Source organism: Leuciscus leuciscus, assembly GCF_965113295.1.
Source record: "Leuciscus leuciscus genome assembly, chromosome: 1".
Lineage (NCBI taxonomy): Eukaryota > Metazoa > Chordata > Actinopteri > Cypriniformes > Leuciscidae > Leuciscus > Leuciscus leuciscus.
Window position 1 is genome coordinate 84645126 of NC_138725.1, and position 21700 is coordinate 84666825.

The 21700-nt window shown below is 41.1% G+C and overlaps 1 protein-coding gene and 1 pseudogene across 2 annotated transcripts in view; one reads left to right on the top strand and one right to left on the bottom strand.

Annotated features, from left to right (window-relative positions):
• The window catches only part of LOC309500288 (trace amine-associated receptor 13c-like), a 248844-nt pseudogene extending 231820 nt beyond the window's left edge, over positions 1–17024 (top strand). Inside the window, exon 3 of the transcript in view lies at positions 16616–17024. The product of the transcript in view is annotated as a trace amine-associated receptor 13c-like (transcript). The remainder of the gene's footprint in view (positions 1–16615) is intronic.
• On the bottom strand, positions 10870–11916 carry LOC309477072 (trace amine-associated receptor 13c-like; the record flags this gene model as incomplete). The annotated part of the gene is made up of 1 exon (XM_082140193.1): positions 10870–11916. Exon 1 carries the CDS (start codon positions 11884–11886, stop codon positions 10870–10872), a length of 1017 nt encoding a protein of 338 aa, XP_081996319.1. The 5' UTR covers positions 11887–11916.
• Positions 17025–21700: the final 4676 nt, after the last annotated feature.

Genomic DNA, 21700 nt, shown 5'->3' on the forward strand with positions numbered 1-21700 from the left:
TGTCCACCCACTATGCCCCCTTCCCCCCAGAAGGCTGGGTTTTAGTGCATGTACCGTTACAGGAAATGCCCAATCAGACCCCTGACCCATTTAGGGTTAGGGTTAGGGTTAGGTTTAGGTTAGGGTTAGGGTTAGGGTTAGGTTAGGGTTAGGGTTAGGGTTAGGGTTAGGATTAGGCATGAAAACCAGAATCATTCACCGGAGAATGATACAGAGAGAACAAGAACTCTACTGCCATCTAGCATTCACACACGAACTTTGCACTGATTCGTGGATTTATAAAAGAATTATGAAAGAGTGTGATTTTAATTATGTAGATTCAATTGATGGACTTTTTAATATGTAGTCACATGTTTTTTTAATAAAGGTTATTAGTAAACAATATTTATTTTTGAACTCATGATAATGATATAGATAGATAGATAGATGGATAGATAGATAGATAGATAGATAGATAGATAGATAGATAGATAGATAGATCAGTCTGAAAGGTCAAAGTTCACAGAACAGTTTACTTAAAGCATAGTTAAAATAATCAGATTTTCTGCTAACATTTGCGAAATCTTAGCAGGTTTTAACTCATGTTATGTAAACTGTTCTCCACCAGAGGGCTTGATTGAGCTGGTGTTATTTTTGGGCTAGATATGATTAGCCATCCGTGACAGCAACCAGTGTTCAGGACCATGGATAGCACCCAACACATATGGATGCATTCATTCTCAAACTGCGTTTTTAAAGTTTACTGTGTGTGTGTGTGTGTGTGTGTGTGTGTGTGTGTGTGTGTGTGTGTGTGTGTGTGTGTGTGTGTGTGTGTGTGTGTGTGTGTGTGTGTGAGTGTGTGTGAGTGTTTTTTGAAAAAAAATTTGAATCAGCCCTGGCCTTTCACGCAGATCTCACATGTGTAAGTGAATTTTCTATGGTTGGGGGTTAGATTTACATCAAGAGGGCGTGGTTTCACTGTGCTCGACTAACGGAGCTGTCAGAGTGCATCAGAATTCTGTCAGAATTGTCCCAATCCAAAAACATGGAAGCCACAGGAGAATCAGGTGAAATACAATAAAAACTTTTTATTTTGACATTTATAAAATATAACTTTTTGTCTGTTATTATAGTTTTTGCATTACACTTTTACTGACTAAAAGATACTTCAAAGGATTTAATAAAGCGTTCGTTTATTGAAGTATAGAAAGTAAATTTTTACACTGAGGTAAATGGTCGATCATTTTGTGTCTGTTCTTGAAGTTTTTGCATTACACTTTTACTGACTAAAAGATACTTCAAAGGATTTAATAAAGCGTTCGTTTATTGAAGTATAGAAAGTAAATTTTTTACACTGAGGTAAATGGTCGATCATTTTGTGTCTGTTCTTAAAGTTTTTGCATTACACTTTTACTGACTAAAAGATACTTCAAAGGATTTAATAAAGCGTTCGTTTATTGAAGTATAGAAAGTTAATTTTTTACACTGAGGTAAATGGTCGATCATTTTGTGTCTGTTCTTAAAGTTTTTGCATTACACTTTTACTGACTAAAAGATACTTCAAAGGATTTAATAAAGCGTTCGTTTATTGAAGTATAGAAAGTTAATTTTTTACACTGAGGTAAATGGTCGATCATTTTGTGTCTGTTCTTAAAGTTTTTGCATTACACTTTTACTGACTAAAAGATACTTCAAAGGATTTAATAAAGCGTTCGTTTATTGAAGTATAGAAAGTTAATTTTTTACACTGAGGTAAATGGTCGATCATTTTGTGTCTGTTCTTAAAGTTTTTGCATTACACTTTTACTGACTAAAAGATACTTCAAAGGATTTAATAAAGCGTTCGTTTATTGAAGTATAGAAAGTTAATTTTTTACACTGAGGTAAATGGTCGATCATTTTGTGTCTGTTCTTAAAGTTTTTGCATTACACTTTTACTGACTAAAAGATACTTCAAAGGATTTAATAAAGCGTTCGTTTATTGAAGTATAGAAAGTTAATTTTTTACACTGAGGTAAATGGTCGATCATTTTGTGTCTGTTCTTAAAGTTTTTGCATTACACTTTTACTGACTAAAAGATACTTCAAAGGATTTAATAAAGCGTTCGTTTATTGAAGTATAGAAAGTTAATTTTTTACACTGAGGTAAATGGTCGATCATTTTGTGTCTGTTCTTAAAGTTTTTGCATTACTAATACACTTTTACTGACTAAAAGATACTTCAAAAGGATTAAATAAAGCGTTCGTTTTTTGAAGTATAGAAAGTTAATTTTTTACACTGAGGTAAATGGTCGATCATTTTGTGTCTGTTCTTAAAGTTTTTGCATTACACTTTTACTGACTAAAAGATACTTCAAAGGATTTAATAAAGCGTTCGTTTATTGAAGTATAGAAAGTTAATTTTTTACACTGAGGTAAATGGTCGATCATTTTGTGTCTGTTCTTAAAGTTTTTGCATTACACTTTTACTGACTAAAAGATACTTCAAAGGATTTAATAAAGCGTTCGTTTATTGAAGTATAGAAAGTTAATTTTTTACACTGAGGTAAATGGTCGATCATTTTGTGTCTGTTCTTAAAGTTTTTGCATTACACTTTTACTGACTAAAAGATACTTCAAAGGATTTAATAAAGCGTTCGTTTATTGAAGTATAGAAAGTTAATTTTTTACACTGAGGTAAATGGTCGATCATTTTGTGTCTGTTCTTAAAGTTTTTGCATTACTAATACACTTTTACTGACTAAAAGATACTTCAAAAGGATTAAATAAAGCGTTCGTTTTTTGAAGTATAGAAAGTTAATTTTTTACACTGAGGTAAATGGTCGATCATTTTGTGTCTGTTCTTAAAGTTTTTGCATTACACTTTTACTGACTAAAAGATACTTCAAAGGATTTAATAAAGCGTTCGTTTATTGAAGTATAGAAAGTTAATTTTTTACACTGAGGTAAATGGTCGATCATTTTGTGTCTGTTCTTAAAGTTTTTGCATTACTAATACACTTTTACTGACTAAAAGATACTTCAAAAGGATTAAATAAAGCGTTCGTTTTTTGAAGTATAGACAGTTAAATTATACACTGAAGTAAATGGTCGATCATTATGTTAGTGCGCGTTTGTTCGCGCATTTTTCTGTGCGCGCGTGTGTGCGTATGTTCAACATTGTTTAAAACCAACTTTATAGAGAAATCAGGGATCAGCATCAAAAATCAACACATAACTTGATTGAATGTGAAACCATAATATGGGGCAAAATCAACTAACTAACAGAGTTTCTTAACAGCAGCCTACTAGAAATTGTTTGAATAATGAAACAACGCAGATCTGCAACTTTTTTTTATTTATTTTTTTTATCTGTGTTATAAATAAAATAAAAATTCATGTGTATTTTTCTGTTTGCCTAGACATCATGCTGATCTCTGACGATGAGGAAATCCTCCATCCTGTGAGTACCCATTAATATCGTATAGTTGTAACACTGTCATTTTGAGAAATCAGAAAAAGAGCCATGGTGCTGTCATTAACATCATATATTCCCATCTCCTGCTAGCAGGGAACGTTCTCAGAACTTTGGCTAACGTTCCCTCCAAGTTTGGTTAATGTTTTAAAGTTAACATTTGACTGTAATGTTCAAAGAATTTGTTAAGGATGATTTCTAATTTCAAATAATGTTTCTATAAGGTTAAATGTAAACTAAGATATAACGTTTTAAAACTGCAACATTTTGAGGATGTTTTTAGAGAATGTTATCCTGCACAGTAAAAACTCCAGTGTTAAATGAACTTTGCTGGGAGTTTATTTGACTCCACACTCAAGAGTGTGAACACGTGGGTGTTATGCCGAAGAGTGTTAAAATGAATGAGATAATTATAGTGATTAATTGAGTGATGACTGATCATTATTGAAGACACCTGATGTTAACCAGCAGAAGGACACAATCAATTTTTAATTCACCATGGTGGTCAGTGTTTGCCCTTTTTTGATTGGCTTTTGTAACTAACTGCCAGATGAACAAAGAGAAAAGGTGATCAGGTGGTGTTGGTGATGTTTTCACGCTATTATCATTTGACCTGAATCACTAAACTCACTTGGAGAGTTATGTACAGCAGCCTGGTGATTCTACTTCATATAAGATGTTTGGAATTTTCTATATAAAATCCAAAACATTTCTAAAAAGAGTGAACATATTTCTAGAACGAGAGAACATATTACTCCGGTACTGCAATCCCTACATTGGCTTCCGGTCAAATTTAGGATTGATTTTAAAATTATTTTGTTTGTTTACAAGGCATTGTCAGGCCTTGCCCCCCAGTACATCAGTGATCTTATAGTTCCTTACTCTCCTTTTAGAGTTCTCAGGTCCTCCGATCAACGACTTTTAAAGGTACCTCGTTGTAATTTAAAATTCAAAAGGAGATTGTGCTTTTTCCGTGGTAGGTCCCAAACTCTGGAATAGTCTCCCATTCCATGTGAGGTCAGCTCCATCGATTACAACTTTTAAGTCTTATTTAAAAACGTATTTATTTTCTTTAGCTTTTGAATAAAGTATGTTTGTTTTGTTGTATGACTTTCATGTTATTATTTTGTAAAGCACTCTGGGGCAACGTCTGTTGTTTGAAAATGTGCTATATAAATAAAGTTGCTTGCTTGCTAAAAAGTTGCGTTCATTAGATTTTGAAATGATAATAGTTTGACACACAGACATCAAGATTCAACCTTTGAATCTCAACAATGGTGACAATAAAAAAGCATATTGCAGTGCATTCTGGGTGCCACCAATCAAAAAAACTCATTGATGGTTCCCATCGTGCATTACAGTATGAATAAATTACGATCTGAATGGTCTTATTCATTTATTTTGTCACCATTGTTGAGATTAATACACTGATTCTTTATGTCTGTTTGTGCCTAAACTATAAAGATTATATATATATATATATATATATATATATATATATATATATATATATATATATATATATATATATATATATATATATTATCAGAACAACTTTTAAGAAATCCTTTGGAATATGCTGAAAATTCCAGTTCGTATGCTGTAGATTCAAAGTGCTGACATAAACAATAAAAGTCAGAGATTAGGCTCTAAGTGAGTTTTGTGATTCAGGTCAAATGATGATTATTATGTCTAAGCGTGAGCGCATACGTTTTTATTTTTATTTGTTTAGCGTTCTCAAAACATTCGCATGTCTCTGTTTTTCAGACCAAGATGTCAGAGGGTGAGCGGCCATCTGAAAATGTGCAGGACGACGTTGATGATGATGGAGAAGATGTCCTCAGCATGGAGGAGGAGCTGTGCTTAAGGCTCGACACTATGAGGGACTTTTTTCTCCAGCAGCTGAAGGCCATAAGAGAATCTCTGTTTTCTTCTCAGACCAAGGTGCACGAGGATTTAAAAGCCTTCAAGGAGTCCATCTTGACGGAGGAGCTGAATTTCTACAGAGAGAGGCTAGAGGCAAAGGTAACATCTGACCTCCAGCTGCTGGAGGAAAACTGCAATTCTGCTAAACGTGGTGTTGTTGAAATGGTGAAGGCCGTTGGGGAATCTGTGACCAAGAGGATGGACGCGGTGGACAGTATACTCAACATTCTGGCTTCGAGGATCACTGTGATAGAAGCGGAGGTCCGCAACACGGTGCCTTCTTTTGAAGCGAGCACGCCGACACGCCGTGCTCTTGGCCTTTTGAGAAGAGCTGAAGCACTTTCCTCCACCCAGGTGACAGATGTGGGACAAGACACGGAGATCTTCCTGGACCTTCAGAGTGTGGCTTCTTCATCTCCGATCAGCCCTGGTCAGCGTGCGGTGTTGACCACAGCAACGTCCTTTGAATCCAGCTCTGACCAGACCTTAGAACGAGATGAAGCACTTTACTCCACCCAGGTTTTGGATGTGGGACGCGACATTGAGATCTTCCTGGACCTTCAGAGTGCAACCTCTCCGTCTCCGATCAGCCCTGGTCAGCGTGCGGTGTTGACCACAGCAACGTCCTTTGAATCCAGCTCTGACCAGAACCCAGAACGAGATGAAGCACTTTCCTCCACCCAGGTTTCGGATGTGGGACACGACATTGAGATCTTCCTGGACCTTCAGAGTGCAACCTCTCCGTCTCAGATCGGCCCGAGTCAGTGTGCGGTGTTGACCACAGCAACGTCCTTTGAATCCAGCTCTGACCAGAACCCAGAACGAGATGAAGCCCTTTCCTCCACCCAGATTCCGGATGTGGGACGCGACACGGAGATCTCCCTTGACCTTCAGAGTTTACCTCTCGCCCAGGCCGGTTCCTCTGGACTTCAGAGACAGCCCCCCGCTATGCACAAGCGCAAACTGGCCCAGTCTCCAGAGGATCTGGAACCCGAACTTGCTGCCAAAATAAAGCCCTTCATGAGACTGAGACACACACGACAGGAGAAACTTACAGGACTCCAGGCTGCATTCTTCAATCTCCAAATGGACAGGCTGAACATTACTGGTATGTTTACATTTTCCTTTCCCTTGTACGCTGAGGCTAAATGTATAAATAATTGGGTGTTAACCTGTTTGTTTGAATATTTATTTTTATGTTTTATCCAGACACCAAGGGCCTCGCAGACAAGGCAGAAGTCATAAAAGGAGCTGGTGAGAGACACGGAGTCTGGAGTCCTGGCTGGAGCCCTCGGGGGACCAAGGATTTTCAGGCGTACATCGGCGAGAGAATCAAGACCACTTTGAAGAGAAGGAGAAGAAGTGAGCTGGTTGTGGAGCAGGAGAAAAAAAAATTAAACCAAAGTTTCTAGTGTTCGAGCGTCAAAAACGTAACACCCTGACACTTTAGTACACTCCATTTTGCACACTAGTTAATTGTTTGTTGTTCTTAAAATGCATATATGTTGACTGAAGTTTTTATACATGATTAATATACTCCATTTTGCACACTAGTTAATTGTTCGTTGTTCTTAAAATGCATACATTTTGACTGAAGTTTTTATACATGATTAATATACTCCATTTTGCACACTAGTTAATTGTTCGTTGTTCTTAAAATGCATACATTTTGACTGAAGTTTTTATACATGATTAATATACTCCATTTTGCACACTAGTTAATTGTTTGTCATTATTGTTGACGTTAAGCTTTGTATTTTAATAAACATATGTTCAACAAGTTTGCTTTTGTCATTAGTCATTATTTTACCCAGTTTGATATTAAGAATTTATATCTGAGACAAGATAGAGATGAAATGGGATCAAAGTTGGATGTGTAAACAGTGTGAATACTTTGAATGTTTTTGTTCTTTGTGTGTATAAACATTGCTACAATCTACAATCCCAATATAGATTCATATCTGTCTGTATTGTGGTAGCATAATGGTCCTGCACAAAGCAGCACAACCACATCCAGAACCATGGAGAGCGCCATCTATCACACCCAGTGATGTTCAGGACCAGGGATAGCTCCTCTTACACAGGTGTGCACGTTTCTCCTCTGACAGTGAGCCTCAGCTGCCGGCTTTTAAGTCAAATTAGCAGCCACATAAAGGTTCCATAAATCATACAGGATCATGTAGTTATGGGGTGCAAGTTTGACGTTTGACATCTGAACACATACACTTGGTCTGGCTGCTTTCAAAGGCGAGGGGTGAGTCTCAATCAGCCCCATGGTTCAGTAGTCAGGACACTGATCAGGGAGTCAGCTCATTGACTGAAGGTATGTTGTGTGACTTTAAAAAGACCTCAACGTTTTCAAAATGATGCGTTTTCATAGCTCAGAGTTCATCTAGGTTTTTGTTTTTTGATTTACTCATATTAAAAATAAGTATGAATGAACTAATGTCATCACATGAGTTTTACTGGTTTATTGGAAATATATGTATGTATATATATATATATATATATATATATATATATATATATATATATATATATATATATATATATATATATATATATATATAATTTTAATTTTTTTTTATTATGAGACCAAAATTATACATTATATGATGTTGAGCTGTTCCAACATAATCTTAGTAAGAACAAACTGTACATGTGAATGCAGTGTAGTTAATTTGACTATCTTGTTCTACATTACTTGTGTGTGTGTGTGTGTGTGTGTGTGTGTGTGTGTGTGTGTGTGTGTGTGTGTGTGTTAATTGTTTGTGTTTACATTGTTTTGTTCTTTCTTTTTGAAGAGTGATCACTTTGATAAATGGACATAGACTGCCATCTTGTGTACACTCACTGGTATTGCACTTTTCACCCATTCTACATGTTTGTACTATACATCATAATGTGTAAATTTCTAAAATTCTACTTTGTGGATGTATACATATGGCTCTCTCTAGTTTGCAATAGTGTTCCTTCACTGCCAACTAGGTGCAATTCCCCTTTGCATTCAGTTGAATTCATCAGCTGGTTTTATAATAATATTCCCATTTCTTTGTAATTCTAGCAGAGATTTTTTTTCTCCCCTTGTTATGTTGTCTGGTGTTTTCAGGCCCCAATTTAGGTGCTTGCACGCATAATTATCCGCTCTGATTGTTTTTGTGATTTCTTTAGTTAGGCTGGATAACGCTGGATGCTCCAGTTAAGGGAATCTGTTGTTTTTGGATTCCTTTCACGAGAAGGTCTCCAATTTAATTTTGCTTGCAAAATAGGCTTGCAAATATTTTAGTATCTCTATTATTTTATTTTGGAATAAAAAATAGGCCTTTGATTAAAACATACATAAATAAATATATATATATATATATATATATATATATATATATATATATATATATATATATATATATATATATATATATATATATATATATACTGTATATATAACCAGCAATACGTGGGGAGTACTCTGGGTTCGGGCCCAATATCCGAGCTCGGAGCCCTCTCCGTGGACAGCACGCCAAATATGCATAACATTTATTCTATCGAACTTTTTTGTAAGTGTGAACTCGTGAGGTATCATTTCAGGTCCCGAGGATCACCTACGAGCCCGGAAGGTCAAAAGGTCAACCTGCCTGGCATCGATGGCAGAATGAACTCAATGATGAAAATGCAGATGTGGCAATGTATAATATCTTATGTTTATTTAGTTAATTAGGGTTAGGGATGTCTGGGGTGTTCATGAACGGGCAATTTAACCTTGGGCTGTTTAGCCTGGGTTATTTTGGGCATGGTCCTTTTGGGCTAATCAAGGCAGGTGTGTGTGTGTGTGTGTGTTTGTGTGTGTGTGTGTGTGTGAGAGAGAGTGTGTGTGTGTGTGTGTGTGTGTGTGTGTGTGTGTGTGTGTGTGTGTGTGTGTGTGTGTGTGTGTGTGTGTGTGTGTGTGTGTGTGTGTGTGTGTGTGTGTGTGTGTGTGTGTGTGTGTGTGTGTGTGTGTGTGTGTGTGTGTGTGTGTGTGTGTGTGTGTGTGTGTGTGTGTGTGTGTGTGTGTGTGTGTGTGTGTGTGTGTGTGTGTGTGTGTGTGTGTGTGTGTGTGTGTGTGTGTGTGTGTGTGTGTGTGTGTGTGTGTGTGTGTGTGTGTGTGTGTGTGTGTGTGTGTGTGTGTGTGTGTGTGTGTGTGTGTGTGTGTGTGTGTGTGTGTGTGTGTGTGTGTGTGTGTGTGTGTGTGTGTGTGTGTGTGTGTGTGTGTGTGTGTGTGTGTGTGTGTGTGTGTGTGTGTGTGAATGATTGAATACTGTATATACACCACTCATATTGGGTGTCCATATTTTATGGGGACATAGACTGAACCTAACCTTACCTCTAAACACAACCCTCACAGAAAATTTACATTTTCAAAAAAACATAATTTAGTATAATTTATAACATGTTTTCTGTTTTCATGGGGACCATAAAAAAAGTTTCCTCAAGTTCAGACATTTCTGATATTACTATCTTTGTGGGAACGTTTGAGTTTACCAGGACACACACACACAAACTGTGATTTCTAATCCAGGAACCATGTTTGAGAACTTTGAGAGCCCTGGTGGAAGAGTGGGGTAACATCTTGATAAACTGGTCAGGAAGTGTGTGTCAGTGTTGGGGAGGAGGGTGGACTCTGTAGGAGATTTGGTGGAGGAAAGAATGAGGAGAACTGAGAGGTTTAGGAGGTCATTTGTCGACCGCCATAAGACTACATAATGGACCTGTTTGAAGTGCATTAATTATTTACTACTAATGATAGTAGTAGCTTGTTTTGTCATTCACTTTTTTTAACTGTTACTTTCTGTGTTTTTATGAGTGTATTGTAGTGAGAATGCTTGTTTGTAGACAACACACACTATATGCTGCTGGACATCTGAATTTCCTCTGTGGGGATTAATAAAGGCATCTAACTAACTAACTAACATCTCACAGTAAGAAAAGGCCAGTCTGCTACAGACCATGAGGATGATCTGTGGGACTTACAGCAGCTCCTGGCTACACCAGATATGACTGCTTACTTTCATATTGTTCAGGGACTCATTGTTCCATTTCTTTTCATCAAATGTCTGCGGAACTTGTTTAGTTTATGTTTATGTTGTTGAATCTTTTTATGTTCATACCAATATTTATACATTAAGACATTTTCTGGAAATAAAAGCAGTTGAAAGTTGGAGGACATCATTTTTTTTACCGAGTTTAGTTCTGTATGACTGTCCCTTTTTTGTCTTTATGTTTTTGATAGATAACACAGATGCAACATGACTGATGAAAGTGATTAAGCATAAAGCACACAATATCTACATTTACCATTTAGTTTATTTAATGAGCTAATTTAATACAATTTATGAACTAATTTCAGTTTTAAGAAATTGTTCAAATTGAACATGAAATGCAGAAAACATACTCTCTGAAATAAAATAAAGATACATGTAGTGTAAATACAAATATAAATCCTACAAAGATAATCATAAAAGTGCTATATAAATGCCTCATTCTATTCTATTCTCTAAAATATCGACCAGAGAGGATCCTGGCTGAAATATTTTCAGAGTTAAGATGTGTTTAACTGTCTTTTTAAACCAGGGATAAAATATAGCATAGATCAGAGGATCCAGAGATGGGTTTATGTTCCACATCCATGTTATAACAGCTCTGGCTATGTTAGAGTTTACCAATATTTCACAGGTATAGTATGGAACATAGCCAATCATATAAACTACCACAATGATTCCTAATATTAGAACAGCTTTACTCTCAGATTTCCTCTTCAATGAACCTTCTGTTACACATTTACCACCCTTCATCTGAGAGTTTATGACTTTCACATGCTGAAGTACTACATAGAAAATCATCAAATATAAAGTTAGGCATATGATACATGGAAAAATAAAAGTAATTAACGCATCAGCGATAAACATGGTAATTCCCCCACTAAGAGCACAATCTCCATAACACACGTCGGCTGTGGATGAATTAATGTTAAAATATTTAACCACAATTACAACTGAAAGAGCATAAGATAATGAAAAAGCCCAGCTCAGACAGATGCTTATTACAGTTTTAGTTGTGGTTATTTTCTGTGGGTAGTGTAAAGGGTAACACACAGCCACATAACGATCGACAGCAATTAAAACTAAACTACTGAGAGCTGCTGTGGAGAGCGATCCAATGGCTATAATATACAGACTACAGAAAGTTTCTCCAAAGTACCAACACTGAGCCTCAATCTGTATGATGGCCTCTACGGGCATCACAATAAGTCCAAAAAGCATGTCGGCCACAGCCAGAGAGAGAATAATCAGGTTTGTTGGAGTGTGAAGCTTCTTGAAGTGAGAGATAGAGATGATCACCAGCAGGTTCAGAAACACAGTCCATGCTGACAGCAATGAAAAAACCACATACATAATAATGTATTCATGTCTAGAGTATTCAAATATCTTGATACATGATGAGTTGATGTCAGGAAAGCAGTAAAGAGTCTCATGATCCTCTGTCTCATTAGCCATGAGTGAGTCTCCTCATGTTAGGAGTTTGTTCTGCTCTCTTTATTTGTTCTGCTCACTTTATACAGTGGCTGGATCAGACGGCCCACCCATCTACTGCCCACTGATGATGTAACATACAAACGTTTTATTTATTTATTTATTTATTAATTATAAATTATTTTAAAGTTGAACATTAGCTTTGAAATGTAATTAATTTCTTCAGTCCAGATTAGAATTCTCTTACACTTTTCAAATCTTAATACTTTTTTGTTTTATTTTTTTGCTTCATTTCTTCGCTGTTTTGGTATTGTTTAGTATTTCCACATGAAAGCAAAGCACAGGTGGAACTGAACTGAACTGAACAGGCCACTGTAGATCACTCTTCCTTTGAGCAGCTCCTGGAACTCATCTGAAGGGTAATTTGGTGTGGTTAAGATGATTTCTGTGAATTAGGAATGGGGTCCAGAAATAGAGGGGTTATGTCATCCATTGGAATTCAAGAATGCTTGAGCTGTCCATAATCCTCCCAGTTTACCCTGTAAATTGACTACTGCAATGTAATAAGTGGGCAATAACTGTCCCATATACAGAACACATTATCAAAAATGGTGAAATAATCTTTATACTGAACAGTGAAAAAGCTATTGAATTGAACATATGTGTAATAAAAAGGATTCAATTCCGCTCACTCATCACACAAATCGCTCACTCTGCACTTTAATAAAGTTTGTTTGTTTGTTTGTTACACTCTACCTTGTCTGCCTTCTTATGGATGTGACAGAAGACCGGACCAACAAAATGCAGAGCACGAGCACCGCTAACACGGATCCATTCGCTGAATTGGTCAAGTCAAGTCATCTTCATTTATATAGCGCTTTTAACCATGTAGATTGTTCCAAAGCAGCTTTACATTGATAATAGGAAATTCCCTTCACAGGGAAGAGCCTAGTTGACATTTCAGGACTGCGTTGTCGTCGTGTCCAGGCGCAGGTCCTTCATCAGATCTGGATACAGCCTGGATCTGGCGGACTGCAGTAAACCTCGGGATAAACAGAGAGACTAAATGATGTAACGAGTACATCAGGATGTACAGTATGGGAAGAGTTCCCGGTTCCGGCTGACCTAATCTATGCAGCCTAACATTGAATTATAGAAGTCTATAATGTGTTATGTGTATGCTAGGTCAAAGAGATGTGTGTTTAGTCTAGCTTTGAACTGACAGAGTGTGTCTGCTTCCCGGTGAACGCCGTTCGTCATGCACTTCCTCCACCACCCACCACTTCTTCATCTGCTGCCTATGCCAGTCCCATGGCCCGAGCAGCGACATACTGCGGCGAGGCGGAGGATTGCTGCGGGTTTATTCTACAGTTGTCAAGTCAAGTCATCTTCATTTATATAGCGCTTTTAACAATGTAGATTGTTCCAAAGCAGCTTTACAGAGATAAGCGTATAATTTAAGGTAACAGAGATTGTTTCGGCTTTACAGCAGAGTTAAGTTATTTCCATCTAAAGTTAGTTTTGATTGATTTGCTTCCGTCGCAATGATCATTTGTTATTAAATTAGGGGCCGCTAAGACGACACCATTCTCTCTACACAGACTTTAACGCGAAGATGTGAGAAACGCTGATGGCGTTCACATGCGCATTTAGAATGGGTTCTATAGTTATGTGTGTTTGAATATACGCAGGTTTGGAATTCCCTACAAGCCAAGCCTAAACAAAGTACTTGTCTTTCCTTATAAATTTTGATAAAGAATTTTATTTTATTTTGTTGCTTTGGGGTAGGAACGCGAAACGGATTTTCCCGACAACGCCTTATCTGTAAAGTGGTAGTGGGATCCTCCATAGGGAGAGACTAGTTGGCACTTCAGCACTGCGTTGACATCGGGTCCAGGCGAAGGTCCTTCGTCAGATCTGGATACGGCCTGGATCCGGCAGGCTGCAGGAAAACCTCGGGATAAACACAGACACTAAAATTAGCGTAGATGCCATTCTTCTCATGATGTAACGAGTACATCAGGATTTTTGGGAAGTGTTCCCGGTTCCGGCTGACCTAATATATGCAGCCTAACATTAAATTATAGAAGTCTATAATGTATTATGTGAAAGCTAGGTCAAAGAGATGTGTCTTTAATCTGGCTTTGAACTGACAGAGTGTGTCTGCTTCCCGGACAATGGTAGGAAGACTGTTCCAGAGTTTTGGTGCTAAATAGGAAAAGGATCGTCCGCCAGCAGTCGATTTTGATATTCTAGGTATTATCAACTGGCCGGAATTTTGAGATCGCAATAGACGTGACGGACTATAATGCGTTAAGAGCTCGCTCAAGTACTGCGGAGCTAAACCATTTAGTGCTTTGTAAGTGATCAGCAATATTTTAAAATTGATGCGACGTTTAATAGGGAGCCAGTGCAGTTTTGACAGAACTGGGCTAATATGGTCATACTTCCTGGTTCTGGTAAGAACTCGAGCTGCTGCGTTTTGAACTAGCTGTAGTTTGTTTATTAAGCGTGCAGGGCAACCACCCAGTAGAGCATTACAATAATCTAGCCTTGAGGTCGTGAACGCATGAACTAATTGTTCCGCATTTGTCAATGAGAGCATATGGCGTAATTAAGATATATTTTTAAGATGGAAAAATGCAGTTTTACAGATACTAGACAAGTGACTTTCAAATGAAAGATTGGTATCAAAGAGCACACACACACACACACACACACACACACACACACACACACACACACACACACACACACACACACACACACCCAGGTTCCTAACCGACGACGAAGACTTAACAGAGCAGCCATCAAGTGTTAGACAGTATTCTAGATTATTACGTGAGGAAGTTTTTTGTCCAATAATTAGAAACTCTGTTTTTTCAGAATTTAGAAGTAGGAAATTACAAGTCATCCAATTTTTTATATCCGCTATGCATTCCGTTAATTTTGTGAATTGATAAGTTTCGTTAGGTTTTGAAGAAATATAGAGCTGAGTATCATCGGCATAACAGTGAAAGCTAATGCCATGTTTCCTAATGATATCTCCTAAGGGTAGCATGTACAGAGTGAACAGCAGCGGTCCTAGTACTGAGCCTTGTGGTACGCCATACTGAACTTGTGATCGATGAGACATCTCATCATTTACTGCTACAAACTGATAACGGTCCGATAAGTATGATTTAAACCATGCTAGTGCATTTCCCGTAATGCCAACATAATGTTCTAATCTATTTAAAAGAATGTTGTGGTCGATAGTGTCAAATGCAGCACTAAGATCGAGTAACACTAATAGAGAGATACAACCACGATCGGATGATAAGAGCAGATCATTTGTGACTCTAACGAGAGCTGTTTCGGTACTATGGTCTAAATCCTGACTGGAAATCCTCGCAGATATCATTTCTTTCAAGAAAGGAACACAGTTGTGAGGATACTGCCTTTTCTAATATCTTTGACAGAAAAGGTAGATTCGAGATCGGCCTGTAATTGACTAATTCTGTAGGATCAAGTTGCGTTTTTTTAACAAGCGGTTTAATCATAGCCAGCTTAAAGTTTTTTGGTACGTATCCTAGAGACAAAGACGAATTAATGATATTAAGAAGAGGATCTATGACCTCTGGAAGTATTTCTTTCAGTAGCTTAGTCGGTATAGGGTCTAACATACATGTTGTAGATTTAGATGATTTAATGAGTTTAGTAAATTCTTCCTCTCCTATAGCAACGAATGAATCAAATTTTTCCTCAGGGAGACTACAATGCACTGCCTGGTGTGATACTGTAGTAGACGGTTGCATAGTTATAATTTTGTCCCTGATATTATCAATCTTATAAGTGAAGAAGTTCATAAAGTCATTACTGCTGTGTTGCTTGGAAACTTCGGTGCTTGAAGCTTTATTTTTCGTTAGTTTAGCCACCGTTTCAAATAATTACCTAGGATTATGTTTATTTTCTTCTAATAGGGTTGAAAAATAAGCAGATCTAGCAGCTTTTAAAGCCTCTCTGTAAGTAATCGAGCTCTCTTTCCATGAAATGCGAAATACCTCTAGTTTTGTTTTCTTCCAGTTGCGCTCCATTTTTCTGGCTGCTCTCTTAAGGGCCCGAGTGTGCTCGTTGTACCACGGCGTTGGACTATTTTCTTTAATCTTCTTTAAGCGCAACGGAGCAACTGTGTCTAAAGTGCTGGAAAAGAGAGAGTTAAACGTTTCTGTTGTAATATCTAGTTCTTCTAAGCTATCTGAGATGCTGAGATGATGAAACTGATTAGGAAGATTATTATTAAAGCAATCTTTAGTGGCAGAAGTGATAGGTCTCACATATTTGTAACACGGAGTCGGCTTTGCAGCCTTGGCTAAATGCAAATTACACGAGACTAGGTAATGATCTGAGATGTCATCGCTCTGCTGCAGAATTTCAACGGCATCAACATCTATTCCATGTGATAATATTAGATCTAGAGTATGATTACGACGATGAGTAGGTCCTGACACGTGTTGTCTAACTCCAATTGAATTTACAATGTCTTTAAATGCCAATCCCAATGCATCTTTTTCATTATCGATGTGTATATTAAAATCACCAACAATTAGTACTTTATCTGCAGTCAATATTAATTCTGATAGAAAGTCCGCAAATTCTTTGATAAAGTCTGTATGGTGCCCTGGTGGCCTGTATACAGTAGCCAGCACAAATCTCAAACGTGATTTATCGTTTACACTATATATTTTCACATTAAGCACCAATGCTTCAAAAGAATTATATTTAAAACTTTTATTTTTCCATTTACCATATGCCTAACTTTATATATGAGGATTTTCTATGTAGTACTGCAGCATGTGAAAGTTATAAACTCTCTGATGAAGGGTGGTAAATGTGTAACAGAAGGTTCAGTGAAGAGGAAATCTGAGAGTAAAGCTACTCTGACATTAGGAATCATTGTGGTAATTTATGTGCTTAGCTATGTTCCATATTATACCTGTTATATGACGGTAAACTCTGAAATAGTCATAGCTATTGTAAAATGGATTTGGTACATAAACACATCTCTGAATCCTCTGATCTATGCTATATTTTATCCCTGGTTTAAAAAGACAGTTAAACTCATCTTAACTCTGAAAATATTTCAGCCAGCATCCTCTCTGGTCGATATTTTTACAGAATAGAATAGAATAGAATGAGGCATTTATATAGCACTTTCATATGTACTACTTTACACCCAAAGCACTTTACAATCATATCAGGGGATCTCTCCTCAACCACTTGGATGATGTGACAGCAGCCACAGTACAACGGCCCCAGTGCACTCACCACACACCAGTTATAGTGGAGAGGAGAGAGAGTGATAGTGTAACGGGGCGAACAAGACGTGAGGCGTGCGGATCCATGTGCAAGCTTTTATTTATAAACATGGTAAACAGGCAAAGGTCAGACAACGGTAAACAGGTATGGTACAGGCAAGACACAAGAGAGATCCTAGGGTAAGCGTGGGTCTACGATCGGTGAACAATATCCAACAGGGCAAGGCAGAGAGATAATCCAGGTACACAAGCAATGATCCAAACGAGGGGCAAACAGAGTCCGAAGGGCAAGGCAAAGGGTAAATCCAGGAAACACAGGCAGATATCAAAACACGAGAAAACAGGCAAGGCAAGACTTAAAACAACTGCGTGGGCTCCGTAGAGTAGCTATCACTATGATATGCGCTATACAATACTCGGCGATCACAGAGAGAAAGTCCAAGGCTTATAAAGAGTGTGTGATTGGGTGATAGTGATTGTGAGAGAGTTCTCAGCTGGGAGCGTGATTAGTGTAATCAGCTGTGTGTGTCGTCCGTGCAATGGATGATGGGAAATGCAGTCCAGTGTGCGGTGTGGTGTGAGTCAATATGATGGAGAAGCGACCTCTGGTGGCTATCGTGCAGAAGGCCACAGACCGGATTTGTGACAGAGCCCCCCCACAAGGAGTGGCTTCCAGACGCTCCAATACAATCCAGGAGGGCGGTGGAGCGGAGGCGGACCCGGGGGCGGGCTGGAGGGCCAGGCCTGTGGAGCGGAAGAGAGCCTGGAGATTGTGACAGGATGGGAGGCCAGGGCGGATCAGGCTGTGCAGGTGACCAGGGTGGAGCAGGCTGTGCAGGCGACCAGGTCGGAGCAGGCTGTGCAGGCGACCAGGGCGGAGCAGGCTGTGCAGGCGACCAGGGGGGAGACAACCCTTCAGGCGGCCAGGGGGGAGACGAACCTTCAGGCGGCTAGGGCGGAGACGACCATTCAGGCGGCCAAGGAGGAGCCGAACCTTCAGGCGGCCAGGGCGGAGACGACCATTCAGGCGGCCTGGGCGGAGACTTTCCCTCGGGCGGCCAGGGCGGAGACTGTCCCTCGGGCGGCCAGGGCGGAGACTTTCCCTCGGGCGGCCAGGGCGGAGACTTTCCCTCGGGCGGCCAGGGCGGAGTCAACAGTCCATCGGACGACCAAGGCAGAGACAACAGTCCATCGGGTGACCAGAGCGGAGACTTTCCCTCGGGCAGCCACGGCGGTGAAGACCCCTCGGGCGGCCACGGCGTTGAAGACCCCTCGGGCGGCCACGGCGGTGAAGACCCCTCGGGCGGCCACGGCGGAGGAACTGGAACAGACACCAACGGCTCAGGAACTGGAACTGGAACTGGCACCACCGGAACTGGCACTGGAACTGGTACCACCGGAACTGGCACTGGAACTGGCACCACCGACTCAGGTTCAGGAACAGACACAGACACTGGCTCTGGCTCAGGAACTGGAACTGGAACAGACACAGACACAGACACAGACACAGACATAGACACTGGCTCTGGCTCTGGCTCAGGAACTGGAACAGACACAGACACTGGCTCCAGCTCAGGAACTGGAACAGACGCCGGCTCAGGGAAAGGCATGTCGGCAGCCATCTCTGCTGAGGGTAACTCTGCTGAGGACACTGGCTCGGCGGAGACCATCTTGTCCCGAGACACTTGCTCGGCGGCGGCGACCATCTTGTCCGGAGACACTGGTTTGGCGGAGACCATCTTGTCCGGAGACACTGGTTCGGCGGAGACCATTTTGTCCTGAGACACTAGTTCAGCGGCGGTGGCCATCTTGTCCGAAGATACAGGCGTGGAGTCGGCCATCTTGTCCGAAGACACAGGCGTGGAGTCGGCCATCTTGTCCGAAGACACAGGCGTGGAGTCGGCCATCTTGTCCGAAGACACAGGCGTGGAGTCGGCCATCTTGTCCGAAGACACAGGCGTGGAGTCGGCCATCTTGTCCGAAGACACAGGCGGGGGAAGAAGAAGAGGAACAGATTCAGGCTCAGTATCAGGATCAGATTCAGGCTCGGCGGGACGAGACTCCTGACGGGCAGACGTGACGTGAACAGTCTCTGGATCGGCAGACGTGACGTGAACAGTCTCTGGATCGGCAGAAGTGACGTGAACAATCTCTGGATCGGCAGACGTGACGTGAACAGTCTCTGGATCGGCAGACGTGAAGTGAAGCGTCTCTGAGCTTGACGGGACCAGCGGCGGCGAGGGCTTTGAGCTGGTTAGGACCAGCGGCGAAGAGGACTCTGAGCTGGACGGGACCAGCGGCGAAGAGGGCTTTGAGCTGGGCAGGACCAGCGGCGAAGAGGGCTTTGAGCTGGGCAGGACCAGCGGCGAAGAGGGCTTTGAGCTGGGCAGGACCAGCGGCGGAGAGGGCTTTGAGCTGGGCAGGACCAGCGGCGGAGAGGGCTTTGAGCTGGGCAGGACCAGCGGCGGAGAGGGCTCTGAGCTGGACGGAACCAGCGATGAAGAGGGCTCTGTGCTGGGCAGCGATGAGGGCTCTGTGCTGGGCAGCGAAGAGGGCTCTGTGCTGGGCAGCGATGAGGGCTCTGTGCTGGGCAGCGATGAGGGCTCTGTGCTGGGCAGCGATGAGGGCTCTGTGCTGGGCAGCGATGAGGGCTCTGTGCTGGGCAGCGATGAGGGCTCTGTGCTGGGCAGCGATGAGGGCTCTGTGCTGGGCAGCGATGAGGGCTCTGTGCTGGGCAGCGATGAGGGCTCTGTGCTGGGCAGCGATGAGGGCTCTGTGCTGGGCAGCGATGAGGGCTCTGTGCTGGGCAGCGATGAGGGCTCTGTGCTGGGCAGCGATGAGGGCTCTGTGCTGGGCAGCGATGAGGGCTCTGTGCTGAACGGGACCAACGGTAAAAAGGGCTCTGGATCGGTGGGCATGTCGCTTGCTGTCTCAGGGGCGGCGGGCACGACGCATACTGCCTTGGCTTCGGCAGATCTGCCGTAAAGTGTGGGCTCGGCTGGACTGGCGTGAAGTGCAGGCTCGGCTGGACTGGCGTGAAGCTCTAGCTCGGCTGGACTGGCGTGAAGCTCTAGCTCGGCTGGACTGGCGTGAAGCTCTAGCTCGGCTGGACTGGCGTGAAGCTCTGGCTCGGCTGGACTGGCGTGAAGCTCTGGCTCAGCTGGGACTTCGACGGAAAGAGACTGTGGAACGGTGGTTTTGGCAGGACGAGACCCCGTTCGGCTAATCTTCTTGGCCCTCCGTGCTGACATGAGCGGTGGGTCCATCACGCTGGACATTAGTCTATGACGTCCAGATACTGATCCGGCGATGGGCCTGATGGGTGGCATGACGTGATCCTCATCCGTGATACCCACAGTGAATAGTGAGCCAACAGTCAAAGCAAAATCAAAAAAGCCACTCAGTGATGAACGTGGACCCTCACGTCTAAGCTGAGATTGCAATGGTTGATTAATGCCATCACAAAAAATCTCAATCAAGATAATGTCCGGTAAATCAGAATAATGAGCGAAGGCTAAAAACTCTCTAATATGGTTCTCCAGTGATCGTGGGCCTTGTTTGAGGGCAAACAATAGTCTTGTAGTGTCCATACCTGACAAATGTCCATCTGAAAAGTTGCTGGATCCTTGTGTGGCCGAGTATTCTGTAACGGGGCGAACAAGACGTGAGGCGTGCGGATCCATGTGCAAGCTTTTATTTATAAACATGGTAAACAGGCAAAGGTCAGACAACGGTAAACAGGTGTGGTACAGGCAAGACACAAGAGAGATCCTAGGGTAAGCGTGGGTCTACGATCGGTGAACAATATCCAACAGGGCAAGGCAGAGAGATAATCCAGGTACACAAGCAATGATCCAAACGAGGGGCAAACAGAGTCCGAAGGGCAAGGCAAAGGGTAAATCCAGGAAACACAGGCAGATATCAAAACACGAGAAAACAGGCAAGGCAAGACTTAAAACAACTGCGTGGGCTCCGTAGAGTAGCTATCACTATGATATGCGCTATACAATACTCGGCGATCACAGAGAGAAAGTCCAAGGCTTATAAAGAGTGTGTGATTGGGTGATAGTGATTGTGAGATAGTTCTCAGCTGGGAGCGTGATTAGTGTAATCAGCTGTGTGTGTCGTCCGTGCAATGGATGATGGGAAATGCAGTCCAGTGTGCGGTGTGGTGTGAGTCAATATGATGGAGAAGCGACCTCTGGTGGCTATCGTGCAGAAGGCCACAGACCGGATTTGTGACAGATAGAGCCAGTTCAATTACAGAGCATCAATTGTAATAAAACTGGTAAAGCTGTCACTCATAAAGGATAGGATTATCTTTGTAGGATTTATATTTGTAATTTACACTACATGTATCTTTGTTTTATTTCAGAGAGTATGTTTTCTGCTTTTGATGTTCAATTTGAACACACAATTAAACTGAAATTAGTTCATAAATTGTATTAAATTAGCTCATTAAATAAACTAATGGTAAATGTAGATATTATGTGCTTTATGCTTAATCACTTTCATCATTCATGTTGCATCTGTGTTATCTA